Source organism: Hemiscyllium ocellatum, chromosome 22 (genome assembly GCF_020745735.1).
Source record: "Hemiscyllium ocellatum isolate sHemOce1 chromosome 22, sHemOce1.pat.X.cur, whole genome shotgun sequence".
Taxonomy (NCBI): domain Eukaryota; kingdom Metazoa; phylum Chordata; class Chondrichthyes; order Orectolobiformes; family Hemiscylliidae; genus Hemiscyllium; species Hemiscyllium ocellatum.
Window position 1 is genome coordinate 35,341,736 of NC_083422.1, and position 14,732 is coordinate 35,356,467.

The following is a 14,732-nucleotide window of genomic DNA, read 5'->3' on the forward strand; positions in this document are numbered from 1 at the left end:
CTGATCCTAATTACTTTCTAATGAGGTAAGAATTATTTCACACAAATAAGTGGGTAGTACTGGGTAATGACTACTTAAGAACGAAACAACCCAACTGAAGCTACTTTGGAAAAAAGTATTTAGCTGGATTGTATTACCCTAGTGTCAGTCTTTTATCCCCACACAAACTCTGGAGTGGGAGTTGAACCTGGAACTGAGATACGGAGACAGGAGTGTAGTAGATCCACCTCTGACACGGAAGCACAAGTGTTTCCTTTGCAGTTCACCTATGTTTTGAGGTCACTCATAGCACAATATTGGCTTCCAGTAACTGATCAAAGCATTCAACATCTTAAACAGCTGTGATTAGGCTTGCTGGAAGATGCTGTTCCAGCAAACTCTCTAGCTCATTGTTGCTAAAGAAATTTATTATTTTTATATTAACTGCTATTCTAAAAACACCAGCAAAAATGTGAAAATGTTACTGGATGAAAGTGGAAACTTTGATTCCTGATAAATGAATAACTTTAATAGTGGTTTGTGCATTGCATAACACCTCCATTGTAACAAAGCAGCTGAAATATTCCACTTCAACAAGTAATGTTGCACAATGTCTACTTTTATAAACTTTAGAGAAAAACTATTTTATCAACATATAATTAATTAGGAGATTTTGGAGTAATATTAACTCTAACGGTTTCAGATAAATGCAGTAAACCACACGGTTTGTCAGTGAGTAATTAAGATTTGACAGTCACACAGTGAATGATGTGGGCATAATAGTTCGAGCAAAATAACATCCTTGATATCATGTGAAAAAATAACTTGCCGGGTTTGAATCCACTTTTTTTTCTTGAATAAAAAGAGAGGATGGTATTAATTGCTACAGTTCATTACCATGCTTAGCCATCATTAGTCATTGAATGAAAAAATAACTTCTATGTAGCCTTTAGCAGAGCAGACGTATTTTCTGGCTTAAGAAGTCTTGAAGAGTGGATTTGGATTTTGTTCAATGTTTTTTGTGCTGTATTTTATATTTTCATTTCAAGTATTTAAAAAAAAATCTTAACCTTGTTTTTGCTATTCAGATAAAATAGAATATCATGGCTGTCAGTTTTTGCTGTTTTTACTTCATCAAAATTGTGGATAACTTTGGGAGTGTGCACATGTGCAGATTAGCAGAAGATGCTGGAGGTGAAACGCTCCTCCAGAGGGTGTTGTTGGGCTCTCCTCCGAATGCAAGGCCATAAGTTTGCTACCAAAATGGGTAACCTAGAGAATGGAGAACATTACAGCACATAAACGACCCTTTGGCTGACCATGATGCCATTCCAAATTAATCCCATCTGTCTGCATATGGTTTATGGGCCTCTAATCCCTGCCTATTTTAAGTGTCTGTTGAAACAGCTTTTAAACATTGCTATTGTATCTGTTTTTACTAACTCCCTTGTCGACAGAAGTTTCTGATTTCTTAAGCCTTACCAGTTTAAGAGATCTTATTAGTCCCAAAACTTCTCTTGGAGTTGGGATTGGGTGGGATAGAGTTGGGCTCAGCAAGTCTGTGATCTCCTCAGTTCTCTTCTCAATTGTTTCAGAAATCTTTAGATTCTTTAGGGTTTGGAATTCACCCCCTGACCCCTAATACCTCATCCATCGTCTACTTTCCATTACGACCAGAAGAGGGGAGCAATATGGAGCAACGTTCCATCTAAATTTCATAGATGTTCAGTTACTCAGAGGTTCCACTCTCACCCACCAATCTTCAGTCCTGAAAGCCGCTGTCACTCATAGATTTCGAAGACTCACGCAGCAGCAGAAAAAAATTAAAGAGAATCTAAGTGTGGAGATGGAGGAAAGGCCCTTTAATAATTGGATACAGCTGAATTTTTCTAATTTTCTATAGGCTGTTAATTTGTTGTAGCAAAAAAAGTCAACAATATTTTATTCAAAAGGCACACGCTAATCCTTCAATGGCTACTTCAAACTGTCAATCAAACTTTGAACTCTGAACTTATCACTGAAATAATACTTTGTGGCTTTTGCAACTAAGCAAATTATTCATAATACCATAAGAATAGCCTTTATAAATGTCCATAAATATTTCTGTTAGAAAGGTAGAACAAGTAGTTTTTTTTCAACTTGCCACTGGATGGTCTGTCAGTCAAAGCTGCTCAGCAGAGGATGGTTTCTTTTTAACTCTCATTGACAACTTAAGCCTGTCTCTTTATCCATATTTAAGTGCTGTGAATCTTAAAAACTTTAAGGCCATGATACTTAAATACTGTATAAATTTCGAGTAATAGTCAAATTTTTTTGACTACTATTAAAGGTTAAATTTGTGGGGTTGAGTATTACATAGACACTACATTTATGGGGCTGAACTTTATACATGTCAAAATTCATACTGTATCATTAGCAGAAGCCCAATTGATCGAGAAACGAATAAAGAAAAAATCGCAGTGAATTATGGTGATTCTGAAACCTCAGAGCGAAACGCAATAGCTGGCAGACTGGAAGACCTGGAGTGGAGTGGGATGACCGACAGACTGACTCCTAAATGTTGATCTGTTATCTGTGAAGAATGAGGGTCAACCTGTACACGTGATATATGGAAAATTCCAAACGTTTTCGCCAAAAATAGGGGTCAGCTTTTACATGAGATCAACTAATACTTGAGCGTATATACAGTCGACATCTTCCCTCTCCTGCCCCCAACAAAGTATGCGTCTATTCTGTGCAACGCCTGTTAAGTTACTTAGAATGAATGAGGTCTGTTTGAATTCAGCACTTAATGCAAACATGATTCACACAGTATTTTGAATGTGGAATTCAAAATGCATACAAATCAGCTGTGATATGATTGAACGACTTTAGAATACTGAAGAGGGAAATCAGGAATGCAAAAAGGGGATATGACATAGCTTTGGCAAATAGGGTTAAGGAAAATCTGAAGGGATTTTATAACTACATTAAGAACAAAAAGGTTTCTAGGGAGAGAATAGGGCCCCTCAAATATCGGCAAGGCAGCCTACTACTGTGGAGCCACAGGGGATACAAAACGAGTATTTTGCATCAGTGATTACTGTGGAGAAGGACATAGAAGATATAGAATGTGGGGAAATAAATGGTGACATCTTGAAAAATGTCCATGTTACAGAGGAGGTGGTGCTGGATGTCTTGAAAAACATAAAAGTGGATAAATCCCCCCAACAGCTAATCAGGTGTACCCTAGAGCTCTGTGGGAAGCAAGGAAGTGATTGCTGAACATCTTGCTGAGGTATTTGTATCTTTGATAGTCACACGTGAGGTAACAGAAGACTGGAGGGTGGCTAACGTGGTGCCACTATTTAAGAAAGGTAGTAAGGAGAAGTCAGGGAACTGTAGATCGGTGATCCAGACATCAGCAGTGGGCAAGTTGTTGTAGGGAATCCTGAGGGGCAGGATTTACATGTATTTGGAAAGGCTAGGACTGATTCGGAATAGTCAGCATGGCTTTGTGCATAGGAAATCATGGCTCACAAACTTGATTGAGATTTTTGAAGAAGTAACAAAGAGGATTGATGAGGATAGAACAGTCGACATGATCTATATGGACTTCCTTGAAAGTAGAGAGTTGCAGGTAGATAGGATAGTGAAGAGAGTGTTTGGTGTGCTTTCCTTTATTGGTCAGAGCATTGAATATAGGTGTTGGGAGGTCATGTTGCAGCTGTACAGGACATTGGTGAGGCCACTTTTGGAATATTGTGTGCAATTCTGGTCTCCTTCCTATTGGAAGGATATTGTGAAATTTGAAAGGGTTCAGAAAAGATTTACAAGGATGTTGCCAGGTTTGGAGGATTTGAGCTATGGGAAGACACTGAATAGGCTGGAGCTGTTTTCCCTGGAGTGTCGGAGGCTGAGAGGTGACCTTACAGTGGTTTATAAAATCATGAGGGGCATGGTTGGAATAAATAGATAAGGTCTTTTCCCTGGGGTGTGGAAGTCCAGAACTAGAGGTCATAGTTTTAGGGTGAGAGGGGAAAGATATAAAAGAGAACCAAGAGGCAACATTTTCATGCGGAGGGTGGTATGTGTATGAAATGAGCTGCCAGAGGAAGTGGTGGAGGCTGGTATATTTAAAAGGCATCTGGATGGGTCTATGAATGGGAAGGGTTGAGAAGGATATGGGGCAAATGCTGGCAAATGGGACTAGATTAGGTTGAGATACATGGGAACCTTGATTATCCGAACCTGATGGACGGGCACTATTTCGTTCAGATAATCAATTATTCGGTTAATCGAGTAAATAGCTTTCCTCTGGGGCTCAGAGCTATTAAAGTCTGCTCCTCGCTTCAGAGACTTGCAGCAGCACACAGCGAATGAGGTCCTGTCCTGACTTCGCCAAACACCTTGCACAATGCCCCCCACCCCGACCAACACCACCCCCGCCTCCAACCCCATCCAGCAGTGCTCTGGTGAGACTGTATATGGAGTACTGTGTGCAATTTTGGTCTCCTTACCTAAGAAAAGATATGTTTGCCATAAGGGAGTGCACCAAAGGTTCACTAACCTGAGTACCAGAATGGCAGGTTTGTCCACCTGATGTGCCAAGCAACTTAATGCTTTTTTTTAACAAACGTTGGGTAATTGAATGGAAAAGCCAGATGGACTGTAATTTAAATTATGTAGCAGGACAATCCATTGCATCAGTGTGCTTTAAAGCCAAGATAAATTTTCAAAATATGAAGTCTAAACTTAGATAATTTATGCATTTGACATCTTGTTAATCTTGCTAACGAAATACTGCAGTCGTTCTGATTCCCTTTGTCACCAGCTTTAATATTATTTAAAACAACTACACAATAGTTTTGTATCCACAACAAAATCTAATTGAGAAATTTAACAAGTTTACACTTAACCCTCTGTATATTTGTAAATAATCATTTCACAGTGATATAACTTGTAGGTGCACAGCAGAACATTAATGGCATTCAATCATTGTGTGATTGAAAGTACTGCTGTAATGAAAATGAATTTTTCTATCAAGGTACTGATCTAAATCCTTCTGTAGAATGTAGACCATTATCCAGTAGTCATATAGACCAGGAAGGTCTCTGCCTTTTAAATTATTTTGAGTTGTTTGCAACCTGGGCAACAATTAGGAAGCTATAATTAGCTTCATACGAAAAGGATGGATGTTTGTTAAGCTCTGACTAAGATGGTATGGTTGCCATAGTCAACATTCTTTGGTAAGACTCTCTTATTCCATATAGTTATTATACATGCATCAGAACATGCCTAGTATCCGGAAGCCCTGCCCTAACATGGAGACAACCTTTTGAGGAAAGGAAGTAAATGGGCAAAAATAAAGTAATTGCGTATTTCCCTGAATATTTATAAAAGACAGCATTTTAAAGGGGGCAGTCTTAAAGATATGGAATCCAGACCCTATCAAGTAGCCTACAGTTTTCGAGGCTTAATAGTCTGTAAGTCCACCGACAGTCTCATCTTTTATTCAATGACTTTTGTTCTTACAGTATCTGAAGAGAGTAGTACACAAAAGGCAGGCCAGGTTGATGGTGCAAGCAGTAGATCATAGCAAAATCAACAACAGCCAAGAATTGTTTAGCATTCCTCAGGTACTGGAATTAGATTGGATGCTTTATAGGCCAGAGAAATATCAGTGATATAACAGTAGAAAATTTATAACAAAGGATGAGGATATTTGGTCTATCTGTTTTTTAACTTTGTTCCTTCGCAGGTGTTGCTGGTGAGACCAGCATTCATTCCACATTTAATTGGTGTTGAGACACTGCAATCCTAGTCATGTAAGTGCACTTACAGTGCTGTTCAGAGGTTTCTTCAGGAGTTCCTGGATTTTAATACAACAATGAAGGAACAGACCTCATATATAGTAAACAATAGGTGCAGGAGTAGGCCATTCAGCCCTTCAAGCCTGCACCGCCATTCAATATGATCATAGCTGATCATTCCTAATTAGTATCCTCTTCCTGCCTTATCTCCGTAACCCTTGATTCTACTATCTTTGAGAGCTCTATCCAACTCTTTCTTAAATGAATCCAGAGATTGGGCCTCCACTGCCCTCTGGGGCAGAGCATTCCACACAGCCACCACTCTGGGTGAAGAAGTTTCTCCTCATCTCTGTCCTAAATGGTCTACCCTGTATTTTATATCAAAAATGATCTTTCTCCGCACCTTATCTGTCGCTGTATACAATATTCTGCTTTGTGTTCTATTAGCCTGATGTACTTACATAAGGTATGATTTGTCTAGCTAACACAAAACAATTCACAATATCTTGGTACATATCAGAATAATAAATCAACTCAAAGTATGGGGACACACAGTCGAAGGAAAGAATGTTGTTAAAATGAAAATAAGGAAAGAATTAAACAAGGTTTGCAGAGATTTGAATGCAAGATAAGGAGAAATTTTGGCAAAGGGTGTTAAATGAGAACAAGGGCAGCAACATTCTATATTAATTCTAATTTGCAAAGAGTGGAGAGCTGTAAAAATGACATTAAGCACGTTGAATCTCTTTTGGGACTAACATTTTGGTTTCCCTATGGCAAAGGTTGGAGGATGAGAATTGTGGTGGAGAGGTTCAGTCAATGGTTTGAAACTACAAAAAGTAATATTGTTAATGATTTGGATATGAAGGAGGGAGCTTAGCTTGGGGATAAGTTGCATGACAAGTTGTCTGTGCTTCCCAATTAACTTGAGACAGTAGCCAGGAGGTTGATGTAAGTGTTACATGCATAGGTTTGTATACAATTACAGAAGTCTATCATCATCATTAGTGGATAATTATTTTTGCTGTGAAACAGGTAGAAATGTCCATTTTCTATCAATATTAAATTAATATTAAAAAGATCATAAAAAAAAGTTACAGGGAATGGAGCTTGTGTTGTATCCCACACAAGTGTGAACTTAGTCTTTTCTGAGAGTGTCCTGCCGGCGTCTTGCGAGATGTTGCATTGTATGTTCAGAAGTTAAATAGTAACCTAAGTCTGCAGCTTTGCTACAGATTTGCCTTTGATATGCACCCAAGATATTTCCATTTACATTACAAGGGAATTTATGCTATATTTGGTGTTCCCTGAAAGGACAATTTTTTTTTGTCCCCATTCGAATACAACCTTTTCTTACCTTGCTTAACCATACTTCCTGGTAGGGCAACCTGGGGAGAATCGTGTAGATCAAATGTGTGAGATGTAATCGTTTCAGCTAACCAAGACAGGGAATGACAGAATAGTGGAGCACAAATGAGGTAATTGGATTTTTTTTCTTTGTGATCAATGGTCAATAAAAAACACTAGTATTTTTCATGCTTCATAAGTTATTATTTCTGTGAAGTTTCATCACTTTTTCTTGATTTTCAATTTCAGAGGTCACTTGCCTCCTGAATATGAGTTTGCTTTCTGCACTGCTTTGATAAATGTCCAATGGATAGATGCCATACTTCTGTCTGTAACAGCTTCAGTTTGATCAATCTCAGAGGGTTGAAGTACCTTGGCTTTGGTAATGTGTGAACTTTGATGTGTTGGTCCTGAAACACATTTTATAAGTTAGCAGGTGAATTGAGAAGCATTTCAATGAAATCCTATTCCTATTTAAAAGAAGTAACATTGGAGAAAACAGTTTGTTTTGTACTTTTCTTACATTTAACAGGAAAGGTAGCCAGTTCGTAAGTATGGTACAAATGCCTCTTGAGTTTAAGTACATAGGTTAATGTTTAACAGAAGTCCCAACTCACTGTGTAGGGTTTGAACTGATTACTGTATTCATTATTTTTCAATAGTGTTATTAAAATTACTATGGAAAACAGTTGCTAAGATTATTGTGCCACATTCCCTGTTAGGTAGGATAGTTTTTTTTAAAACTTGTAAGAAGTACACCACTGAGAAGAGTTGTAGCTCAGGTTGAGGTTCTGGATGTAGGTTTGCTCGCTGAGCTGGAAGGTTCACTTTTAGATGTTTCACCATCATACTAGGTAACATCTTCAGCGAGCCTCCGGATGAAGCACTGCTGATGTTTCCTGCTTTCTATTTACATGTTTGGGTTTCCTTGGGTCGGTGGTGTCATTTCCTGTTCATAACTTGCAAGAACTGTAACAAACACTACATTGGACAAATGGGCAGAACATCAACTAGCCACAAAACATGACCCTCTCTCACTAGTGTCCTTACGTACAAATAAGGAAGGACACCACTTCGACTGGGACAACACATCCATCCTAGGACAAGACAAACAGAGAGACACGCACAAGAATTCCTAGAAGCATGGCATTCCAACCAGAACTCTATCAACAAACGCATTGACTTGGACTCCATCTACCACCCCCGGAAAAGAAAGGACAGGAAATGACATGGCAGGAAATTACATCACTGACCCAAGGAAACCCAAGCATATAAATAAAAAGCAGGAAACAGCAGTGCTTCGTCCGGAGGTTCACTGAAGATGTTACCTAGTACGGTGATGGAATGTCTGAAACTGAGCCTTCCAGCTCAGTGAGCAAACCTACATCCAGACGTACACAACTTTCTGAATAAGCTAATTCCTAATGGTCATGCCCACTTCTGAATATGTGAGTGAGGAAATCAGGTTCTGCTTTAGATTCTAACATATGCGCCAGCTATTCCAGGGTTTGTATCCTTGCTTCTACTGCAGAGCACAAGAGACTCTTAAAAATTAATGCTGTATAGTAAAGGACAATTTTTGAGCTATTCCTTGTTACTGTGGCCTGTTTGTTTAATGTTCAAAAAGTCCTGCAACATTGAGAAAGAGACAATGTTGAAAAAATGATGGTTTGGAACAAGTTGGAAAAAAGTATATTGTCCACAGAAGTCTACCAAACAGACCACAAGTACCCACGTAACTAGAAACAGTATTCTAATTTTCTTAAGCTGGTCATAGGCACTAAACCTCATGACATTGTAACATTCCAAAAGTATTGATAAATAACAACACTGAAGACTTCTGGCACTAGAAAGAACTGTAGCATAAATAAACATTTTAAGTTGAGCAATATTTGCCCTAAAAGTAATTGGGCAGAAAAGTGATTGAAGCACTCAGTGGAGGCAGAGAAGCAAAATCATGGACTCTAATTATGATTCCTGAAACATAGAAGTCTCTCTGGAGCAGGAACTGTTATGCAAGATTTACTTATCAATCATTATTCAGTAAATGTTATAATTTTGGTTTTATAGAAGAAATTACAGCTGAAGTCAAAATCTTTGGGTCTTGCTGTTGCAAAATTTCTGAAACTCTGCTATCTGATTCAAAATTCAGGGTGATCAATTTGCAATTCCATCAGTTTTTCTTTGTAAGTGAAAAGTGGGTATTATGTGAATGCTACTTCCTTCCTGATAGACCTCTGGAAGATAATGTTTCGACTGATGGCACAAAAACATCTTTGTAACTAACTGGTGATTGTTGAATTCAAGTGCTGCAGTTGGAAATTTTTATTAATTTACTCGAATATAGTATAAGCTCTTTACATTTTAACTTGCATCTATAAATCTTCTCAACTGTTGCTTGAAAGTATCTGATAAAAAGAAGTGAATCCTTGAAAAATTCAGTTTGCTGCATTAAAGTTCAATCCTCAAAACAGCATACATTATTTTGAAAGTGCACCTTGAACGAATAATAAACGTGATTCGAAAATATTAATCTAAGGAAAGTGCACGGAACTGCATGATTCATAAATTAAGTATACAAAGCACCATTCACATAGAGTTGTCATAAACTATTTTAGCACAATATTTTAGCTTTTCTATTTTTCGCTAATGTGCCACTCCATTGTGAAGTTCAAAAATATAAATAGGTTCTCTGTTTCTTTAACCATTTTTGTTTGTCTCCAATATTCTCATTTTATTACAGTTCTGTCCTTCATTGTTTTCTTCTATCCCATCATTTACCCTGCATGCCATTCATTCTAATTTATAATCCTGGCAGTCAGACAAAACCTAATGATAAAGTGCTGATATCTGTTCAAAATGGTTGAAGACAGCTGTCAAATAAATGGAATATATCTACTTGAAAATGACTGTAACAATCTAGCCATTGCAAGAGTTGTTTGTGCATTAAAGACATGATTTTGCTGACTGAAACTTTGTCAACCTTGGATAGCTTCCGCTGTCTGGGATTTTGCACATGAAAAGCACGTTATCAATTTGTGCAACTTTATAGCCTTCTACAGGTTCCTGTAAGATTAATCAGGATTCAGCAAGACAACTGAAAAATTAGGCAGTATATGGTTTTGAACAAAAGTAAAATACTGCTTGGAAAATCTGGAATAAATGCAGAAAATACCTGAATTACTCAGTGTGTCAGGTAGCATCCATGGTGAGAAAATAAGTTAGTATTTCAGGTCAATGAACTTGCATCAGAATTGGGAAAAGTTAGAGACATAACAGATTTTAAACAATGAAGATAAAAGGGAAGAGTTTTATTAGGCTGTAAGGCATAAGAAATTGAATGACGTAGAGATGTAGCACACAGAGAATTGTAATTGAGCAAGTGCAGAAACAAGAAATATCTAGACAAAATAAGAACACAAGAAATAGTGTGCCATTCAGCATGATGATGAACATAGACTTCAACTCCTTAAACTTGCCTGTCCATTCCTCATACTCCTCAATTCCCTGAGTGACTGAATACCTGTCCACCTCAACCTAAATTATATTCAATGATGTTGCATTCCACAGTCCTTGTGGGTAGAGAATTCCACGAATTCACAACTTGAGTGAAGAAATTGCTCTTCATCTCAGTCCTAAATGATCAATTTATTGTCTTGAAACTGTGCTCCTTTTTCTAGATTCTCCAACCACCATCAATCATGTAAATCCATAGACTTTTGGATGGTTCAATGAGATCACTTGTCATTCTTCTAAACTCTAGCTTATACAGTTTGCGCAGCCTCTCATTGGTGATGTGTAAGAGGGTTTTCTTATCAAGTGATCCTTCACTACAGTGTTTCCATTGCAAAGGTGTTCTTCCTTCAAAATGGAGGCCAAAAAATTGCACACAATATTCCAGAAATTACTTCTGTCAAAGGGCTGTGAATCTGTGGAATTCACTATCCTTGCATGCAGTGAATTTTGGGATATTTAGTAAATTTAAGGAGGCGATATACACATATTTAATTAGTAAGGAGTTGAAATGTTATGGACAGCAGGCAGGAAAGTTGAGTTGAGACTGAGATGAGATTAGCTATGATCATATTAAATGGCAGAGCAAGTTCAAGGGGCTGAATTGACTACTGCTCTTAGTTCTTATATGCTTCTTCTTTTTGAAATTCCAAGTGTTTGTTTCTCAATGATGCCAATTTAAAATGTAATAAGTAGTTGTGTAAACAACGTACCTTTTTTAGCTTTCTGCTTTTGTGGACTGAAATGGGAAGGGCTTCTTTTCGTGCTGCACTTTCTGAAAGGAAGTTAACAACACATATTGTAAGTGCAGTTTAGACTGTTGTTTGTTCATCTAGTGGGGTAGCTTTACTGCAAATGATTTGGAACCACACGTGTGTGAAAGGGAGATTTGGCCAACAATAAGCAGCTAGTCTAGAGAGTGTTGACCAGTTATCAATGACAAAGGCCTTCTGTCTGTCCACAGTTGTGATTTGCACCAAGGTAGCTGAATAGCATTTTGGTATGGACAATAGGATATAGGATATAATTTGTGAACTAGTTGGGCTGTGCCTGTCTCTCCTCAAAGGAAGTGGTAAATACATGGAGAAGAGAGAATGATCAACAAAAGTAAGTCCTGACCAGCCAAATGCAGCAGCTCAGCAAACCCTGTGAACTGGGGCCGTTGAACTGCCCTTCCCAGTTCATCCCTCCACCCATAACACCAATGCTGTTTCTGTTCTAAAGGGTTACTGGACCCAAAACGTTAATTCTGATTTCTTTCCACAAATGTTGCCACACCTGCTGAGATTTTCGAGTGATTTCCAACATCCACAGTTCTTTAAGTATTTTTTGTCTTACCTGTGTTGGTTTGTATGTGTGTGTAAAAGGGGAGTTTTATTACAGGAGAAAGAGCATTAACTAGTAGAGTTATATGCTGACTGTTCATAATAGTGTTTATTTATTTGTAATAAATAGTGATTTTTGTACAAAAACCTGTCTGTGTTTTCTGTCAACTTTGGTTTAAAATGTCAAGTGAATTGGGGTATTTTGTGTACTTTGATAAAATCTTTAACTTTTGTGATGCTTCTGGGATATCAGGGCTTGATTTTCAGCTCTCTACCCCAGTGTATCATAACAGTGGTGCCTACTTGGTAATGTAATTGCAATTCATGATCGCATAAAATTTAATTTTAAGCTTAGAGATATTACAAAAATATAATGAAAAAGATATCTGACTTTCAACTTCGGTCTGTTTAATTTCTCTATCGTTGACTTGGTCAAATTGCTGGGATGCCTTATAGTATGATTTATTCTTCCTTTTTTAGGCAGAGAATCCAGCCGATGGGCCTCCTTCAGGTTATGGATCATTTCACCAGCAATACTTGTTAGATGGAAAGATTATTGCAGTCGGAGTAATTGACATTCTTCCGCATTGCATCTCCTCTGTGTACCTTTATTATGATCCTGATTATGCATTCTTGTCGTTGGGTGTGTATTCTGCACTCAGGTATAGTGAGCTTTTATTTTGCTTTTTCATATCATTTCATTTGTACACTTAATCTTATTAATTTGTATGACTTCCTCAGGTCACATATACTGTAACATCTCCAGTCCGGAATGCCCGAGACCAAGTTAATTCTGCTCGTTATAACATGATGTTAGAATGCCTAGCTGCGATGCATGAAATCGAAGAGATTGCAAATTTAAATATTTGCTTCTAATGTAAAACATTATAAAGGTGTAAAAATAAATTGTTTTGCTTATCCAAATACTTTATCATCCAAGTTTCTGCTCCTAAAGTATTGCACTAAAATAATTCCCTGGTGTTAAAGAAATGCTTCGAACTGCTCAAACAAAAGGGTTTAGACACCTGATGTTTGCAGATGATAGGTGACTTTTCACTACCTTGATGTCAAGTGGAATAGTTGTAGTGTGCAAGGTAAGAGTAGAAACAGATCTTAAATTACAATTCTGAAGCTTTTTTGGCCAGTTTATAGCCCAACAAGAGAGGGGGCTGTTCTGAACTTAATATTTGGAAATGAGTCCAGGCAGGCAGAAGGTATATCAGTAAGAGAACAATTTGGAGATTGTGATCTTAACTCGGTTGTGGAAAAAGTTAAGAATGGGCCGTGAATAAAAGTTCTGAACTGGTGAAAGACTTATTTTACTAAGATAAGATATAATGTGGCTTAAGACAACAGGGGTAGCTACTTGCAGATAAAAAACAGGATCAGATCAGTGGGAGGCATTCAAGGAGGAAAAATCGAGAGTACAGGGGAAATAAATTCCCGTTAAGGCAAAGGTCTTGGTCCAAGACTGGTGAACCACGGTTGTCAAGGGATATCAAGGTTTGAATTTTAAAAGGTGAAGCTTATTACAGATTTAGAGTGCTCAATGTGGCAGAATCTCTACAGTTTAGTGGAGAGGGAGCTTAAAGTTTGAAATTAGGAAAACAAAGAGATTGCATGAGAAAGTATTGTTGGGTAAAATAAAAGACAATCCAAAAGGATTTTAGATATATAGAGTAAGACGATAGTCAGGGTAGAGTTAGAGCCCATTAGGGATCATAGAAATAAACTGTGTGTGAACCTGAATGACTTGGGCACAGTCCCCAATGAATGCTTGCATTGTCTTCACAATGGAAAAAGTCATTGCAGATAAAGACAATATTTTTTGAAATATTAGAAGAAATTTACACAGAGAAGATACGAGCAGGATTAACAGCCTTAAAAGTGAATCAAACTGCAAGCCAGGAAGAAATGTATGCCAGGCAGGGATATTGGGAGAGTCAAGGGAAAAATATATTTCAAGACCCCTGGAAGTAATTTTCAAATCCACTGGCCACAGGCGATATGCCAAAGGACTGCAGGACTGTGATTAATGCAGACAGATCTTTGCAGACTGGTGCTGACATAGCAGACTGAATGGCCTCCTGTGCTGTAAATGTCTGAGGCTGAGATTTTTGGACTGGAGAAATTAGTGTATTTGTTTCGAGGTAAAATTATGGTAATTTTTTTTGGTTAACTTACCAATTGTTTTACATTTAAGATGAACAAGAATACATTGTGCACAAGAATAAGAATGAACAAGAATATTGTGCACACCCATTTGCTGATATGATAATCTAGTTCATGATGTTTCAAAATTTTCTAGGTTTGGAAAGTATACTGTTCAGTAGGGAATTGCAAATGCTACACTATTATTTAAAATGGATGAAACAGATAATGAGTCTATTTAATATCATTTGTGTAAATGTACTGGGACCTCTCATCAGAGACACTTGGTTGAGAATCAACTGGCCAAACAAAGCCTTTGTGAATTTGTGAAGGCTAAGTCAAGTCTGACCAATCTAGAAGAATTTTTTCTTATGGTGACCACTTACATCATGGATGTGGCTATTGGATGTTGTTCATATCTTGCAGGAATAAAGGATTTGTTTTCTGATTTGCAAAATGTGACAAGTTGTGTTCCTTGGAGATCTGTACTGGGACCATCACTTTTCATCACATATTAATGACTCTGATATAGAGATAGAGAAATGTAAATCCAAGTTTGCAGATTAAATATTGAGATAGAGATTAAGGTTCAGGTGAAGTAAAGCTACGAGTTTAAATTATGAGC

The 14,732-nt window shown here is 37.6% G+C and overlaps 1 protein-coding gene across 6 annotated transcripts in view; it reads left to right on the top strand.

The window, feature by feature from the left end:
* Window positions 1–14,732, top strand: part of LOC132826279 (arginyl-tRNA--protein transferase 1) — a 209,734-nt gene that overhangs the window by 110,987 nt on the left and 84,015 nt on the right. For all 6 annotated transcript variants that reach the window (XM_060842053.1, XM_060842057.1, XM_060842056.1 and 3 more), the window contains one exon: window positions 12,437–12,618. In XM_060842053.1, coding sequence (XP_060698036.1) covers window positions 12,437–12,618 — 182 coding nt within the window. The remainder of the gene's footprint in view (window positions 1–12,436; window positions 12,619–14,732) is intronic.